Raw genomic sequence first — 18,116 nt, 5'->3', positions numbered from 1 at the left:
GGCTCTTGTCTCCTGGAACCCCCTCCTCCAGCCTCAATGGAGGGTGGGGCTGTAGTTGGGGGTGCCAAGGGTCAGAGCCCCCTCCCCAGCCCCTGCTGGCTTGCCCACCATTACCTTGGGGCCTCAAGGACCCTTGTTGGGTTCAGAAACAGGTAAGAAATTGCTGGTGATTACATGACACCTTCCTCCTCGCCAGGCTTATGAGAAGACCTCTTGCCTGGAATAGGGGTCTGATGGCTGACTTTGACCCCCCTCCACCTGTGGGCAGGGCCTATTTCTCCTGGCAGGTTCACACACCTCCCTCTTCCAGAGGCAGGCCCAGAGCTACCCAAGAGACCCAGGAGCTGTCGGCCCAAAGCTTCCAGGTGGAACTTGGAGCCCTGGACCGGGGAGCCCTGGCTCCCTCCAGTGGGCCTGGGGTCCTGCGAGGCCACTGCCAGGCCAGAATGGCCACTGGACGCTAGAGGGGGGGGCAGGGGAGTGGGGGCAGGGCCAAACAGCAGGGAAGACAAGCCTCCAGGCGCTGAGTTTGGAGGCGACTAGGGGTTCTTTTTTTTTTTTTTTTGCGCTTCATACTGCTAAGGCACAAGCATCTTAAATATATATTTTGTATCTGCATTTCAAATATATACACTGTATGTATAAAAAATATTTCCCTTTAAAAAGAGGCCCCCTCCTCACCATGCAAGAGGGGAGGCGGGCCCTAGCAGCTTGGCGCCCCCAACCGCCAGCTTAAGGACAGACGGAGCAGCCAGCACTTAAGATTACAAAGGTTTATTTAGAAAATAGTTTGGTTGTTTTGGCTGTCGTTTTTGGCAAACGTTGAAAGACTTTCAGTAACCAAAGATTGTCAGGACCGCCTTTGCCCTGCCCTGAGGCAGCCGCTGAGGGCTCTGTCCTGGGGGAGTCAGCCCTTGCTCAGATATGGATACTGGATGGTGTGTGTGTGTGTGTGTGTGTGTGTGTGTGTGTGTGGAGGGGGGTCCTTATCCCTCGAGAGGCTGCGTCTGCTAGTGCAATCTAAAACACTGATCTCATGGCCACTCTCAGCAGGGCCCCCCAGAGCCGATCTAATCAGCCCCTTGCTGAGGTGGGAAGGCAAGGGGGTCTTCCCTTCTCCTCCCCCCTCCCCGTAGGCCCCACTGTCGCTCCTTGCACGACGCTCCTGCCCTTTGCACCGGCCGAAGGCCCCAATTCCTGCACCCCTGGGTCTCTGGAGACTCTGCCCCCAACTTCGAAGGGCAGGAAGCAGTCTGCGGCTGTCCCCCGCCTCTACGCGCTGACACAAGGGCCGGCGCCCGGCCTGAGGTTGCAGCCGTCCAGGGTCCCTGGTCGCGGCGGGGCGCGTCGGTCACTGCCTGAAGCCCCTTCTCCTCCGTCGGAAGAGGATGTGCTTGAAGGAGCGGCGGAAGTCCTGGTTGAAGACGGTGTAGATGACCGGGTTGAGCGAGCTGTTGCAGTAGCCGATCCAGAAGAAGAATTTGAAGAGCGGGTCGGGCACCTGGCAAGCCTCTCGGCAGATGCCATACAGGCTGTAGCTGAAGAAGAAGGGGAACCAGCAGAGCACAAACACGCCCATGACCACTGCCAGCACGAAGGTGAAGCGCTTCTCGCGCGCCTGGGCCACCTTGCGGCGACACACGCTGCTGCGCGCCCGGCGCCGGCGCGACAGAAAGAACTCGACGGAGCGCGAGCTAGCGCGCGACAGACGCCCGCCGGGGCCCGGGGACCGCGCGGCCGACAGCGTGCCGGGCTCCCCCGTGGCAGCCGCCCCGGGCCCAGGCCCGTCCGCGCCCTCGGCGCCGCGCCGCGGCCCACCGAGCCGCAGGGCGCCCCGCCGCCGCCGCCGTTCGGCCGCCTCGCTGCTCTCGTCCGGCTCCACGTCGGCGCGCGCTCGCCGGGGCGGGGGCGCGCAGTGGCCGTTCTCGCCCGCCGCCGCGCCCAGCCCGTTCTCCGTGGTCGGGGACGCGCCGTCGGGGCCGCCGGGCGCGCGCTTCTCGCTGAGCGTGCGCGTGCGCAGCTTGGCCACGCGGTAGATGCGCGCGTAGACCAGGCCCATGATGAGGCAGGGCGCGAAGAAGGAGCCGATGCACGAGGACAGGATGTACCAGGTCTCGTCGTTGAGGCCGCACTGCGGGTAGGCGGCGCCATCGGGCTGCCGGTAGAGCGAGACAAGCGGCGGGAAGGAGATAACAGCCGAGATGAGCCACACGGCCACGATGGTGGCCTTGACACGGCGCGGCGTGCGCTTCAGGTTGTACTCGACTGCCTGCGTGACGGACCAGTACCGGTCCAGGCTGATGGCGCACAGGTGCACGATAGACGAAGTGCAGAAGAGCACGTCGAGCGCCAGGTACACGCCGCACCACACCTGCCCGAAGTACCAATAGGCCATAAGCTCATTGGCCAGCGAGAAGGGCATGACCAGCGTGGCCACCAGGATGTCGGCTGAGGCCAGCGACACCAGGAAGAGGTTCTGTGGTGCGCGCAGCGCCCGGCTTGTCAGCACGGCGATCACCACCAGCACGTTGCCCACCACGGTGAAGACGATGAGGAAGCCCACCACGGCCGCCAACCCTGCCACGGCGCCCGCCGAGTACTGGCCAGGCGGCGGCCCCCACGCGCCGCCCGAGCCGTTGGCGCCCCCGCCTCTGTCGCCGGCGCTGCTCGCGTTGGGGCCCGCCGCCGCCGCCACTGCCAGCGCCGCCGCCAGCGCCGGGGACGCCATGGTCCTCCCGTGAGCTATGCGCGCCCTCCCGTATCCTGGAAGCCGCCGTGGCAGCTCCGGCGCCCCGCAGCCCGGCTTGGCGCCCGCATCGCCGCCGGCGGCTCGGGCGCGCCCACCGGGGACCGCGGCGTCCCGCAGCTGGCCCTCGGCCGTGGCGGCGCGGCGGGCGGCGGGCGGCGCGCCGGGGAGCGTGGCTGCCGGGCTCCCCGCCGCTGCCGCGCGCGTAAGTGCCAAGCAGGAGGCGCCCGGAGCGAGCGAGCGAGCGGCGACGCGGCGGCGCGGGGGGCAGGTCCCGGTTCCCCCGGTGGCCCCGCCCTCGGCCAGCTCACGGGGAGCGCCCCGGCCGCGAGCCCCCGGCGACACGAAGCCCGACTGGGCGCGCCCGAGCCTCCGCGCGGCCCCGGGGCCCGTCCAGGGCGCTGGCTGCAGGCGGCGGCCCGGGCTCTCCGCCTCCCATCCGGCCGGTTAGGGCTCGGAGCACCCGGGCGCGGGGTGCTGCTCCTGCCGGCCCCCGCGCGCAGCCTCCGGCTTCAACTTTACTTTCCTGGGCTGGGCGCTGCCACCCGCAGCCTCTGCCTCCGCCTCCCGGGCGCCCCCCGCGGTCCGCACTTGGCCGTGGGGCCACCACTCGCCCGTTCGGCTTCGCTTGCCGCTGCTGCGCCGCCGCCGCCGCCGCCGCCTTGCTGGCCTCCTCCGCCGCCGCTGTGCGCTCGGCTCGAGTGCAGCGCCCGGGCTCGGCTTCCAACTTGGGGCGAGTTGCGCAGCGGGGCGGGCGTGGGGCGGGGCGCGCGGGCGGGCGGGCGGGTGGGGGCGGCCCAGGGCAGGCCGGCGCGCGGGAGGGCAGGGGCCGCGCCGCCCGCCCGGGGACAGCGGGCCCGCAGCCGAGCCCACGGCCGCCTTGCGTCCCTGCCCGCGCGCCGGGACCAGGCCGAGCGGCGGCGCGGAGCGCGCGCTCGGCGAGGGCGCCCCCTCCAGGGCCGACTGCAGCCTGCGGGACTAGCCTGAGCGGTGAGTTCCAGAAGCTGGCTCTTTCTAAGACTGGCGCCTCCTACACCTCCCCCTGGCACACGCACACGCGCGCGGGGGCGCGCACACACTCGTGTGCGCAGCACGGCCGGCCCGTGTCCGCGACCTGATTGGAGAGCTAACCTCTCGCAACCGATCGCGAAGACGCGGCGCGGCCTGGGTGCGCGCGGCGTGGCCGGCCAAGCCCAGAACCTGGTCGCATCGCCCTGGGGGCTCTTGGACCCGCCGCCTCCCCGCTCGCGGTCTCAGTTCCCTAGTCTGCCAGTCCCCGCGTTGCGGGAGCGAATCATAACGGTAGTGCCCACAGAACCCCTGGGCTGCTACCGAAACCTGCGTCCGTGTCGGCAGCATGTGAAGTTTATTTCTCAGGCTCCGTGGCTCCTGTTTTAAAGGGTGGGGGAAATGGACAAAATCAGCGTCTCTGACAAACACCTCTTACTGAGCGGGCGGGGGCGGGGAGCGGGCAGTTGTGTGTGGGTGTCTCACTCCTGCGGATGCAGGGGAGAGCGGCTGTTGGGGTAACCTCTGGTAACCCCCGTCCTGCGCCCCTCGCACATGCACCGTAACTCCCCAGCCTAAGCTAGGCGCTGGGGGTGGTCTCTACCTCTAGGTAGCCTGAGGTCTGGGGGAGACAGACCCCTAGGGAGAGGGTGGCAGGCCCAAGGGGATCAGTTGGAGTTCCCAGGCCTGATGCCTCGCTCCAGCAGTCTGTAGGTGCTCCTATGATCCCGACAGCTCCCCTCCCCACCTCCTGCGTGTGGGAGCAAGGGAAGGAGGGGGCTGCCACCCCGGCAGCTAGATGAAATCTGCCCCGGGTGCCCATGAGGGTGTGGTGGGCAAGGGTTGGGGCACTCCCCCAGTGATGATGTGAAGCGCCCCAATGAAGGGTCCGAGGTTTGGGGGCTGCTGCTTTCCTTGCTGAGCCTCCATGGGAGCCTCATTTAGCCGGTAGCCTGGTGCTTTCCTCTTAGGTTAGCAGCCTCATGGAGGAGAGAGCTGCCATCTTAGCTGAGACGCCAGTGTGCAGCTGGGTACACTCTTGGCACCAGCCGAGCCTGCAGGAGGGAGTCAGTCGGGGCCAGGCCAGAACGCAAACATTCCAGAAGATGGAACTTCGAAGGCAGATGCTCTCGGAGCCGAGCCTCCAGGAACCCTGTGCAAATCCCATGCCTGGGTGTGTTTGGGGGAAGGAAGGGTCATGGCTGTCATTGGAGAGGTGCAAGCAAGGGCGGTAGAGAGTGCTCTCTGGTCAAGGTCCCTCCTGGGCATGGAGGCCTAAAAATGCCCACTGACCTGAGGCACCAAGGAGGGGGTAACATTTTGCAGGAAAGGTCCCCTTACCTATGCCCCGTTCTCAGCCACATGAGCCCTTGTCTGTAGGGACCTTCTACTGCATGCTGAAGGAGGGGGCTGGCTTCAGGGTGCTGAGATGGGTGCAGTGTCCACTGAATGGGATGCTGTTTGTGAGGGCCCTTCCCCAGCCTGGGAGCAGTGTTGTCAGGAGAACTTTCTGGAGGAGGTGTCTTGGGTTTTGGAGAACGAGGAGTTAGCTGTTGGGAAAGAGGAGGCCTTGGTGGGCCATACCCCTCAGGGTGGGGTGGGCTTTGTCCCGGAGGATCCAAAAAAGAAGGTGGTAGCTCAGATGCAAGTTTCGAGAGGCCCCTCCCTCCCCTAGCAGCCCAGGCCGCCCCTCATCATGAGGGGCTCTTCCCTTGCCACGGGCACTTTTGCGGGGTGCAGGGCCTGCGGAGACACCCAGGGCTCCTGGCTCCATCCATAGCCGCCCATGTTCACAAACCACTGACCACAGCCCAAGCACAAGGAATTTGAAGGAAAAAAGAAATAGAGCGCCTTGGGCCCAAGAGCGGACTGGACTGCCCACCACCCAGGAAGCAGCTCTCTGGCCAGGCTGCGGGGTGGGGAGGGAGTTGTCTGGAGTGCCTGGTAGCCCGGTGACCCAGGCCCTTGGGGGCGGCTGGCAGCATTTTGATTTACAGGCTGCATGTCCTGCTGCTGGCGCAAAGCTTGGGAGGGGTGGCGGTCAGTACTTCTCCTGTGGGTCCACCCCAGGCCTGCAGCCGAGGGCAGAGGGGAGCTGGGGCCCCCACAGTGAGTTCGTAGGGGATGGAGTGCTTAGCTGTGCTTCGGGTTGTATGTGGACCTGCCTCCGGGCGTGGGGAGGCCCAGGATGGCAGCTGTTCACAAAGGCACTGGAGAGACCTCAGCCCAGAGCTGGAAGTGGGGCTGACAACGGCCTCAGGTGATCCCATGTCCAACAGGTCTTCCCTGGCAGCGTCCTCTGGAAAGATGCCTGTCCTGGAGAGTCACTGAGGGCTGAGCTGGGGTTTTGGGGAGTCAGGCTGTGTGTGTGTTTGTGTGTGTGTGAGCTGGCATGTGTTCAAGGGGCTTTGGGAAGTAAGTCAGGAGGTCTCAGAAGGAAAACCACCTAGAAGTGGACAGCTCACGAGAGAGCAGGGCCCAGCTAGGAGGGATTGGTCCAGCAGGGCCAGGCAGCCAGTGGGACATTGGTCCCGGGGGCCAGGCTGGCTGCTCTGCTGGAGAGTGCTCGGATTGTGCTGGTGGGGGCCTGGGATACAGCCCCCTCTGCTTCAGGGGAGCCTTGGCTCAGACTAAGGGAATGTGTCTCCGTGAACCGTCCCCACAGACCCAGGTCCTTGTGTGCACACAGACATATCTCTGCATGCCGTGCGCACACACGCATATCCAAGTGTGCATGCGTGCACCCCCACAGGTGAGCCCACATATCCGTACGCACATGTATGCACACATACGCATGTGTGCACATGCAAACACACATGGCCATTCACACACAGGCATGCGCATCTACACATCCATGCACACCCACACCTAACAATACACGGGTGCGTGTACTTGTACATCTGTAGGGTCGCTATGAGTCAGAATCAACTCTATGGCAACCAGTGTGTTGTTTTTTTTTTGGGGTTTGGTGTGTCCACGCATGCACAGCCCGTGTGTATGTGTACAGTATGCATGCACATACATGCACACCCACATTCAATCATACGATCATCCACACACATACTATTCACACGTGCAGACACATTCATGCACAGATACCCACTCAATACTGTGACGCATGTGCACACACATCCCTGCACACATTCGGGCATCCACATTTGTGTATGCACATGTATCCAGGCACACGTACCCTGCACACAGATGTGATCAGTACGTGCATGCACATGCCACTTGTGCACACATAGGTATCCGCACATGCTGGGCACACGTGTCACGCGTGCACACCTGCACTTGGGCATACCCTTGTGCCACGCACATGTAGTGGGTATGTGCCCTGTGAGTACAGATGTGTGCACGCACACCTGTATGTGCACACAACACACATACCTCTGTCTGCTGCCCTCCACCCTGGCTGTCCAGATGGTGCAGTTCTCCAGCCCTCCTGCCCCAGGCTGGGAGCGCACTTGCCGATGCCCGAGTGGACTCAGCTGTGGGTGATGCTGTGAACTCTCTACGCCTTTGCTGATATGGTCCTCGGGGCATGGCCTAGGTTTGGGTGCAGACTTCTTGGCCCCCTGGTGCCTCTAGCATGCCCATGGAGGAGGCTGCCCTCGAGAACTGGGGGCTGGCACGTGCCAGGCGCTGTGTGGGCACCTGACATTCCTTCATCCTCTGGCAGCCTTGGGAAGCAGGCACTAACTACTCCCCCCCTCAGTGGATGGAGGAGCTCAAGGGTGAGCTCGCTGCAGAGGGCACCCAGCTGCAGGTGGTGGACGGGCTGTGGCTGGCACCGCTGCTCTGCTGGCCTTGGGTGGGGTGTGTCTTTGTATGCACGCCCACCACTGGCCATTGGCTCCACTGCCCCCACTCTCTCCTGGCACCCCTGTCCCAGTCACCCGATGGCCACGTTGGGCTTGCCCACACCTCGGAGCCTTGACACGTGCTGTTACTGAGGTCTTCCCATCCAAACACGGGCCTCTCTGCTCCCTTCAAACCTCGTTGCATGTGACCCCTCCTCCAGGAAGCCCCCCCCTGACCTGCCCGGCTGGAGGAGGGACCCCTTCACTGGCCTCCCGTTCACTCCAAAGCAGTGTGGCCAGTGCCAGTGGTCATGTCTCCCTGGGCTGTGGGCTGTCGGGAGTGGGCCGTGTCTCTGAGACCCCCTGCCTGGCCCAGGGCCTGGTCTAGCTCACGGTGGGTGCTCTGTTGAAGCGTAGTGGAGGGACAGGTGATATGAAGGGCGAGGTCACAGCTCGAGTGCCTTTGCAGGGAGCCCTGAGAAGTGCTGGTCTCCTCCAGCCTCCTCAGGCACGCTGATGCCTGCTGGGTGCTGGGTGCTGGGTGCTGGGTGCAGGCAGGGCACAGGAGAGCACAGCTGTGCTTTCACCTGGTACCTGTCTGTGTCCCGTCCCAGCATCCCCACCCGCCAGGCCCTTTCTGCCTCAGCTTTGCGGAGTTTGGAGTTGTCTGGTGTGGATTTAAACTGCCGCTCATTCTCTAGCTTGCTGTGAGGCGGCGGACAAGCCTCTCTCCTCCCTGAGCCCCAGTTTTCCTATCTGTAAAATCGGAACATTGGACCAGACCATTCGAAGGTCCATTCCAGCTCTGAGTCTCCTTCCTCTCCCCACCTGGCCGTGAGCTCCTCGAGGGGGCTCTGTGCCTGGCCCCTGACTTTGTCCTCAGTTGCTACCTGTGAGGGAGAGACAGCCTGGAGCCCGCAGGAGCACCCTTGCCCTGAGACCGCTGGGGTGGGAGTGGAGGAGGCCGTGTTTTACCCTTGGAGCAGAGGAAGGTCTTTTCCATGTGTATTTGAAATTTCATTTTAGAGGACAAGGCAGGGAAAAATGAGGCTTGCTTCCCCTGCCCCACCCTGGAGCATTCCGGAAACAAATTTGTCTCCTCAGGACATGGCCAGGGCCGGCAGAGCTGGCTGCGCACGGACCGTAGACGGAATCCATGCAGTATTGATCCCTATGGATGGATTAGATACGGTCGGGGCTTAAGAGCCCGAGAAGGTCCCTCTGGAGAAAGAACCACTTTGGGCAGGGACTGGCTTAGATCTGCAGTGAACGTAATCGATTCAAGCAGCTGCTCAGCATGGCTTATTGAGCGCCAGCTGTGTACCCCAGCCTGTGCTCTGCTGGGGGTCAAGCCAGGGCCCCCCCACCAGTCCTGGCTACCGCACACTGGGCCTCTGGGCTGGCCCCTGCCTCCGGGCTGGCCTCTGCCGGCCTGGTCCCTCCCTCTGGGGCTTCCGGCTGCCCTCAGCTTCCTGGACACCTGAGCTTGGCATTCAAAGCCCCCCGAAGCCATGCCTCATTCCGTCCTCATTCAGTCATTCAATCCACAGACATTCCTGGCACATCTGCCCTGTGCCAGCCCTGGGGGTGCAGAGAGCATTCGGGCAGAGGTGGTTCTGGGGGCGCCTCTCTCCCCTCCGCCCCTGTCTGGGACCTGCCAGCTCTCCTGAGCCCTGGCTAGGGGAGGCAGCTGAGGTTGTGCTCAGAGCTGTACCCTGGTGTTGACTGACCAGGTTTTCTGGTGACCTTGGGAAGCCCCATTTCCGAGCCTATAAATGGGGGGGTGACTGTACCCCGTCCGCCAGAGCTTCAGTGAGACTCTACCCCATAACGCTGTAAAGCACTTAGGCCAAGTCTGCTAGATGAGGGTCTGCCGTGCCCTGGCCCCACTGCTGGTCCTGGGCCTCAGGTGCCGGCCACATCTCTGCTAACTAGGCCTGCTTGGCTCTGAGGGTGGCACCAATGGCCCCTGCATTGTCTCCCCATTGGAACCCCAACCTCAGGGTCCATGGCCTTAGCCACACCACTGCACCAGCACTGGCACTTGGCACCTAGAGACCCTTCCCGTGAGGCCCGGTGAGGCAGTGTCCACCCCAGCCACCCTTCCTGTCCCTTGGCCCCCTGCCTCAGGCCCCTGAGGCCCTGGCCCTCAGTGTGCTCTCCCTAGCCCCATCACAAGGTGCTCCTTCCCCACCAGGCCTGTTCCAGACCCTCCATGTGTCGGCGTGCCTCATCCTTATCCCTTTAGGGACACACTGTTGTCCTTGTTTCCATTCTCCAGAGGAGGACAGCGAGGCCCTGGCCTTTGCTCGGAACCACTCATCAGAGTGAGGGAGAGCAGACCCACAGGTGGGCCGCTGGCTCCGGAGCCTGGCTGGCTGCACTGCCGTCTGCCTCACGCCTGCTCCAGCCTCCAGCCTTGCCGGGTGGGTGACAATGGAGCAGAGGCCTGGAGGGGAGGGGGCATCGCTAGGCAAGGAGCACGAGGAGCACCCCTGAGCAGAGAATCCATATCACAGGGGGCCCCGGGGTAGGAAGAGGGCCCTGAGATGGCCCTGGTCCCCACGTTGGTCTCCCCCTGCTGTCCTCTCTGCTCTCCTCTCCTCTCCTCAGAGTTCAGCATCCCAGCCTCATCCTGCGGCCCTCACCCCAGCTCCGCGCTGAGCCTGGGGGGCCGAGGCACAGGCCTGGTCTCTGCTAATGTGAGCGTTCCCACGTGTCTGTCGGTATTGACTGACCACCTGCTATCTGGCAGGTGTGGGCAGTGCCCCATCCTCGCTTTGGAGAACAAGGTGCCTCTCAGGGTCAACAGATTGAGACAGGCGCTGGCAGTGACTGCCCCGGGGACACAGAGATGGAGGCACACAGGGTGGTGAGGGCCTGAGGAGGCTGCTTAGGGACTGGCTAAGCTCAGTCCTGTCCAAAGATGCAGGCTGGGGAGTGTTCCAGGACTGGCGGGTAGGGTGAGCAGGCACGGAGGAAGGGGGAGCCCTGGACCCTGCAGCCCATGCTCACTCCCCCTTTGTTCCCTGCGGCAGACAGAATTCTCATATGCGCCCTGAGGACTGCGCCCTTGTGTCACCCCGTCCCCTTGAGTGCCGGTCAGACCCGTGGATAAAACAGGCTATCACTCCTGCAGTGCTGGAGGTGCTCACTTGTTTATGCCAAGACATTTGGAAGACAGCTACCTGGCCAACCAACTGGAAGAGATCTCTATTTGTGCCCATTCCAAAGAAAGGTGATCCAACAGAACGCAGAAATTATCGAACAATATCGTTAATGTCACACACAAAATTTTGATGAAGAACGTTCAAAAGCAGCTGCGGCATCGACGGGGAGCTGCCAGAAATTCAGGCCAGATGCAGAAGAGGGCTTGGATTGAAGGATGTCACTGCTGATGTCAGATGGCTCTTGGCTGAAAGCAGAGAACACCAGAAAGATGTTTGCCTGTGTTTTATTGACTATGCAGAGGCATTCGACTGTGTGGATCATAACAAATTATGGATAACACTGCGAAGAACTGGAATTCCAGAACACTTAATTGTGCTCATGAGGAACCTGTACATAGATCAAGAGGCGGTTGTTCAAATAGAACGAGGGGAAACTGCATGGTTTGAGGTCAGGAAAGGTGTGCGTCAGGGTTGTACCCTTTCACCATACCTATTCAATCTGTATGTTGAGCAAATAATCCGAGAAGCTGGACTGTATGAAGAAGAACGGGGCATCAGGATTGGAGGAAGACTCATTAACAACTTGCGATATGCAGGTGATACAACCTTGCTTGCTGAAAGCAAAGAGAACTTGAAGCATTTAGTGATGAAAATCAAAGACTACAAGCTTCAGTAAGGATTATACGTTAACATAAAGAAAACAAAAATCCTCACAACTGGACCAGTAAAGTCGTCAAGGATTTCATTTTACTTGACTCCATAATCAATGTCCGTGAAAGCAGAAGTCAAGAAATCAAAAGACGTATTGGGCAAATCCGCTGCAAAAGACCTCTTTAAAGTGTTCAAAAGTCTCTTTCAGGACTAAGGTGCAGCTGACCCAAGCCATGATATTTTCAATCGCTTCATATGCATGTGAAAGCTAGATGTCATGGTTTGAATTGTGTGCCCCCAAAAAAGTGTGTATCAGTTTGGCTGGGCCATGATTCCAGGTATTGTGTGGTTTTCCTGTATGTTGTAAATCCTGTCTCTGTGATGTTAATGAGGGAGGATGGGCGGCAGTTGTGTTAGTGAGGCAGGTCTCAACCTAAGGGACTGGATTGTGTCTTGAGGCAATCTCTTGAGAGATAAAAGAGAGAAGTGAGCAGAGAGACAGGGGTACCACATACCACCAAGAAAGCAGCGCTGGAGCAGAACGTGTCATTTGGACCCGGGGTCCCTGCGTGGAGAAGCTCCAAGTCTGGGGAAGATTGACGAGAAGGCTAGCAGAGAGAGAAAGGCTTCCCTTGGAGCTGACGCCCTGAATTTGAACTTTTAGCCTACTTTACTGTGAAGAAATGAATTTCTCTTTGTTAAACCCATACGCTTGTGGTATTTCTGTTATAGCAGCACTAGATGACTGGGACACTAGACAGTGAATAAACTGTGGGCTGCTGGAAGAAGGAACAAATCTGTCTTGGAAGAAGTACAACCAGAATGCTCCTTAGAAGCAAGGATGGTAAGACTTGGTCTCACATACTTTGGACATGTTGTCGGGAGGGATCAGTCCCTGGTAAAGTAGAGGGTTAGCAAAAGAGAGGAAGACCCTCAATGAGATGAATTGACACAGTGGCTGCAATGATGGCTCAAACATGGGATGGTGAGGATGGCACAGGACTGGGCAGTGTTTCCTTCTGTTGTGCGTAGGGCCATTATGAGTCAGAAGGGATTCAATGGCACCTAAAAACATCACTCCTGCAGTTAGGTACATCAAGTCAATCAAATGAGGGATTACCCTGTGTGGGCCTGATCAAATCAGGTGGGTCCTTTAAAAGAAGGTGAAGCTCTCTTGCTGGCCACAAAGATGAAGCAAATGGTCATGTTGTGAGAGGAGGGGACAACAAAGCAAGAACCCGAGGGCAGTCTGTAGGAACTGAGAGTAATCCCAGGCCAACAGCTAGCAAGAAAACAGGGGCTTGTATCACACAGCCTTATGGAACTGAGTTCTGTTGACAACTACATGAACTTGGAGAAGGGCCCTGAGCCTCCCGTTAGATCACAGCCACGGTGTCACCTGAATTTCAGCCTACGAGACCCTGAGCAGAGAACCTAGCCTACCTGTACCCAGGTCCCTGGCCCCCAGAAACGCTGAGATTATAAAAGTGTGTTGTTTCAAGCTGTTGAGTTTGTGGTAGTTTGTTACACAGTATAGCAGCTAATTAATATATTCATGTACCTGGCTTGTTCACATGGAGGAGTAGCCATGTGTCCAGGAAAGGAGGACCCTTCCATCCCCAGGGAAAATCATGACTCCTCAAAGCCGATTATCATGGGCCTATTCTCCTTCCCCATTGGCTGGAGGAGGCAGGCCATGTGACCTAGTTCTGACCAGTGAGATAAGACTTTCCTCCCTGACAATGAGTGAAAGATGTGCAAAAGTCCCGCTGAGAGTGATCTTCCTTTTTGTTTGGTCATGCACATGCAGAGACGTGATGTCAGGAGCTACAGCAGCTGTTCTGTGACCAGGAGGAGCCAAGGATGAGGATGAAAACCATAGACACAAGGAAAGCACCTGTGTCTTCAATGCTGTTCTTCAGCCTCCAAATTGACGCACTCTGAAGCCACCCTTTGACCAGACTTCCCGCCAAGGAAGCTACCAAGTGACCTTATTGTTTAAGCCCTTTTTGGGGGAAGGGTCTATATTTGCGGCTGAAGGCATTCTAACCAATTTTCTCTCCACAGCCCTATTTTGCCTCCTTTGAAGAATCACCGTGCAGGTTTGTGGTCGGCAAAACAAAGCTCTCCCACAAAGATGTCCGTGCTCTCACCCCTGGAACCTGTGCTTATGTGACCTCACACGGCAAAAGGAACTTTGCAGATGTGATTAAGTGAAGGATGTTGAGGTGGAGGTGATCCTGGATTATCTGAGCAGGTCCGATGTCTCCACAAGTGTCCTGATAAGGGAAAGAGGGAGGCAGGAGGTCTGAGTCAGAGAAGGGAATGAGAAGAAAGGGGATGGGAAGACAGAAGCAGAGGTCAGCGTGGTATGAGGAAGGGGTCCCCAGCTACAGAGTTCTGGGAGCCTCTGGAAGCTGAAAAGCGCCAGGGACCGTCCTCCCCTGGGGTGACCAAGCAGAGCCAACCCTACTGACCCATTTTGGACGTCTGATCTCCAGAACCATAAGGGAATATATTTGTACTGTTTTGTTTTAAGCTACTAAGTTTCTTGCAGTTCAGGAGGCTCAGAGTCTGAATTCAGGGCGCAGGCTCCACGGAAAGGCTCTCTCTCTGTCGGCTCTGGCGGAAGTCCTTGTCTCTTTCAGCCTCTGTTCCTCAGTTTCTTAATGATCTCCATGTGGCATCTACCCCCCAATTTGTGCTTGCTTCTTTCTGAGTCTATACTGCTTCATTATCACTCAGAAGTAACTACTTTAAGACACACCTTACATTGGCATGGCCTCATGAACGTGACAGAGAAACCCCTATTCCCAAATGGGATTACATCACAGGTATAGGGTCCAGGACTCCAGTGCGTATTTTGGGGGAACATAACTCAACCTGTAACAGTCAGTTTCTGCTTGCACACCTGGGCAATGGGGAGCCAGCTCAATGTCTTCCCAGAAGCCCATGTCACGGTAGGATAGCTCTGACTGCTTCTGACACTGAGGACACAGTTTCTGGCTGCCTTGGTGCTGGGACCGTGCTGGCTTTGGGGAACACAGAGAAGTCAGCCTTGGGACGGCTCTTGAGGTGCTCCAGACCTGCTGAGCATCTAAACTGAGTTACACGTGCCTTCCAAGAGAGGAGCCCAGAGGTTCGCGAGAGTCATGGATTGAACTGTGTCCCTCACAGATACGTGGTGAATCCCTGTCCCTTGTAAGGAACCTGGTGCCCCAGAGGTTAAAACGCTCAACTGCTAACTGAAAGGTCAGCTGTTTGAAACCACCAGCTTCTCCATGGGAGAAAGATGTGACCGTCCGCTTCTGTAAAGACATATAGCCTTGGAAACCCTATGGGGGCAGTTCAACTCTGTCCTACAGGGTCGCTGTGAGTTGGAATCAACTTGTCAGTGGTTTTGGTTTTGGTTCCTGGCCCTTGTGCCTGTGGATGCGATCATGTTTGGCAATAGGGTATTTTGTTATGTTGATGAGGTCGTACCAGAGTAGAGTGGGTCCCAAACCTAATCCTCTCTGAGTTATAAAAAGAGCAGCATAGACCCACAGCCCCCTACACCCCCGGGAATACAGATGCATGTGACGAGGATTGTCTCCAAGGCAAGGAACCAAGGAATACCTGGGACTACCCACGAGGAAGGAATTCACACGGCTGAGACCCTGATTTGGACTTCTTGCCTCCAGAACTGTGAGAACATAAATTTCTGTTCTTTAAAGCCACCTACTTGTGGTGTTTGTGTTACAGCACTCTCGGAGACCAAGACAGTGCCCAAGTTGGCATGGGGGCAGCAAGAGGGCCAAGCTGCTCCCCTGCAGCCCACACTGTTCCATGTGCCGCCCCTCCCCTCTCCCCATCTCCTGGGCTTGAACCTGTGGCCTCTTCCCAGGCCCACTCCTGAGTCAGGCTCCAGACCTCCTCCATCCAGGTCTCTCTCCTCTGAGCCTCCCGGGGTTGTCAGGATGGTCAGCAGACCTTCGAAAGCCTCTGATTCTATTTTGACTCAGCAGTACCCCCGAGAGGCAGGTGCTGTTAACATGCCTACTTTGCAGAAGAGAAAACAGAGGCTTTCGGGTCCCCAAGGGGCATTACTGGTGGTTTGGGGCTCAGGCTCAGGTCCCCTGCCTCCCCCCCAGTGCTCACTGCCCTGTGGGGGATGCCTCCTTGGTGACCACCGGCTGTGACTAGAAGGGAGGGGTCAATCTTGTATGCGAAAGCTGGACAGTGAAAAAGAAGATGGAAGACCTGACATATTTAAACTGTGGTGCCGGTGAGGAATATTGAATACCATGGACTGCCAGAGGAAGGAACAAACCTGTCTTGGAAGAAGGACAACCAGAATGCTCCTTAGAAGCAAGGATGGCAAGACTTTGACTGGCTTACTTTGGATACATCATCAGGAAAGACCAAAAGTTTAGTCTCAAGAAAAGAACAGCATGTTTGGTAAATTGGGGGGTCCGTGAAAACAAGGGAAACCCTCCGTGAGATGGAATGATATAGTAGCCAAAACAATGGACTCAGACATACGAACATCGTGAAGATGGTGCAGGACGGGGCAGCGTTCCGTTCTGTTATACGGTGCAGGACGGGGCAGCGTTCCGTTCTGTTATACGTAAAGTCACCATGAGTCAGAGCTGACTCAGCAGACGCCACCAACAAGAAATGCTTGCTGACAACCCTTGGGGCCCTGGCTCAATGCTGGGGCTTCTGTCCCCAAAGTGGTCTCCTGGGGACCCCGGGTCAGTGGCTCTTGTTCCACTGCTGGGGTTGCTCTTTCCCCCAGAGCCTGTGAGCCCCGTTAGGATGAGCACCTGGACCCTGATCAACCCCGAGTCCAGCACCCAGCATGGAGTATGAATGAGTGAATGAGTGAATGAATTAACAAATTATTGAATGTCACTTTTTTAATGCTCTCCACAAGGCCGGCATTTTGTCCCTGTTTTACAAGACCAGCCATCAAGCCCAGAGAGTAGCTGCACCTGACTTTGTAACTCAAGGGGAATGGGTCTTGCCATGCGTGACCCCTTGAGTCAATTGAGAGACACCAGGCCTTTGAGAAAGAGAAAGTGGACTTTATGGCAAGCCAGTCAAGCAAGGAGCTTGGAGACTAAGTCTCAAATCAAGTTCCCTGAGGTTGGGGATTCTAGGGCAGTTACAGGGCTCAGGGAACAGGCGGGCAATTTCGGGAACTAGTTAACATGTGTGGGGGTACAGCGGGGGTTGCAGTATGGCTGCTGAGGGGTACAACACAGGAAGTTTATCTAAGGCCAGCTTTCTGGCTTATCACTCATGTCCGAACGGGGGGAGTGGGAAGCAGCCCATCGGTAGCGAAGAGGCCTTGAGCAGAGAAGCAGTAAGTCAGCCTTGTGTTGTTACACAGAAAGTCTTAGCAGGAACTCAGACAGCCCGGCTGTGATTTGGGCAGGGGGACGTTTAACCCTTTCGGTTACATTTCAGAAAGGGGAAGAGTTTAACCCTGTCAGTTACAACTCCTCGCCTGAGCCACGTTCTTTCTCATGTCCACCGAACACCAGTTACATGCAGGGCCCGGAACAGTACAGAGTGATGAAGAGCCTGTCTTCAACTGTGGCCCAAGGTGACGGGAGCCAAGGGTACCACCTGCTGTCATGCCTGAGTGGACAGGAAGGCCGGGACACACAGAGCCAGGCGGTGCTCACGGGTGGGAGTGTGGTTGGTGTGCTGGTGGAAGGCCACCCTCGACATCCTGAAGCTACTCAAGCGTCCTGGTGGCTTTTATCACAGCTGTCCCACGTGGGATCCAGAGGAACGTGCCTGACGGGAATGGTTGATTCAGTAAAAGCGATTCCACGCCCGTGGTTTGTGAATCTGGCCTTGGCAGGCACAGGCTTCGGAACTAGAGGCAGTTCAGAGACTGTTTTGTCTTGTTTTGCATTTATTGTTTTATAAACAGGAAAATGCAGACAAGTACTTCACATGTTTGGGAAAATGAACTAGGAATGCTCACAGTCGCCTGGTCCCTGGAAGCCCCCTCAAGCTCCCCGTGTTGACTATGATTCCGGAGTGTTTGGAGGGCAAGGAGGGCACCAGGTGGTCCTCTCACTGCCCATGGCACTGGCATGTTTGTGTTGGAGCCTGTACACCTTGGGCCCCAGCTCAACAACATCTGCAATGCTTTCTTCCCAATGTTTCCCTTCCCAGAAAGGCTCTGATTTAAGCCAGAAATTCGCCATGGGGGGCGGGGGGGGGGGGGGAACTGTACTGAACTGAGATTCAGAATTGTGGGTAAACAAAGGTGCAGATGAAGCTGTTGTAACAAGAAATTCACCATGGAGGGGAACGGGACTGGACTGAGATTCTGAATTGTGAGTGAGCTTGGGTATAGGTGAAGCTGCTGTAACAAGCAGACATCAAACACAGCGGCTTACAGAAAGTAAAAGTGTATTTCTCTCCCACACAAAAGTCCAGACAGGGCTGGTACAGTGGCTTGACAGGGGCAAGGATCCTGGCCTCCTCTGCCTTTTTCCTTGGTCATCCTCAGCATGCAGCCCTCATTCTGAGGTCTCAGTCTGAACCTCCAGGTCTAGCCATGGCCACCATGTCCGCATCCCACACAGCGGGCAGAAGGGCAACATCCTCCAATCAAAGGGCTACGTTCCTCACACAGACATTCATTGGTCAGAACTTGGTCATATGGTCACACCCACTGCAAGGCAGGCTGGGAAATGTAGTCTTTAATGGGGCAGGTGTATGTCAAGATAAATA

The 18,116-nt window shown here is 57.9% G+C and overlaps 2 protein-coding genes across 2 annotated transcripts in view; one reads left to right on the top strand and one right to left on the bottom strand.

The window, feature by feature from the left end:
- The window catches only part of LOC126077377 (uncharacterized), a 1,154,420-nt gene that overhangs the window by 549,782 nt on the left and 586,522 nt on the right, over nucleotides 1-18,116 (top strand). The window lies entirely within an intron of this gene.
- On the bottom strand, nucleotides 781-2,857 carry ADRA2C (adrenoceptor alpha 2C). The gene has a single exon (XM_049886671.1). It carries the CDS (start codon nucleotides 2,726-2,728, stop codon nucleotides 1,352-1,354), a length of 1,377 nt encoding a protein of 458 aa, XP_049742628.1. The 5' UTR covers nucleotides 2,729-2,857; the 3' UTR covers nucleotides 781-1,351.

The sequence above is a fragment of the Elephas maximus genome, chromosome 5, assembly GCF_024166365.1.
Source record: "Elephas maximus indicus isolate mEleMax1 chromosome 5, mEleMax1 primary haplotype, whole genome shotgun sequence".
Classification (NCBI taxonomy): Eukaryota; Metazoa; Chordata; class Mammalia; order Proboscidea; family Elephantidae; genus Elephas; species Elephas maximus.
This window is presented reverse-complemented; position numbering and strand designations above follow the sequence as displayed.

Excerpts from the sequence above, each read along its gene's own strand:
- ADRA2C (XM_049886671.1), bottom strand. The coding sequence starts at position 2,728 with ATGGCGTCCCCGGCGCTGGCGGCGGCGCTGGCAGTGGCGGCGGCGGCG.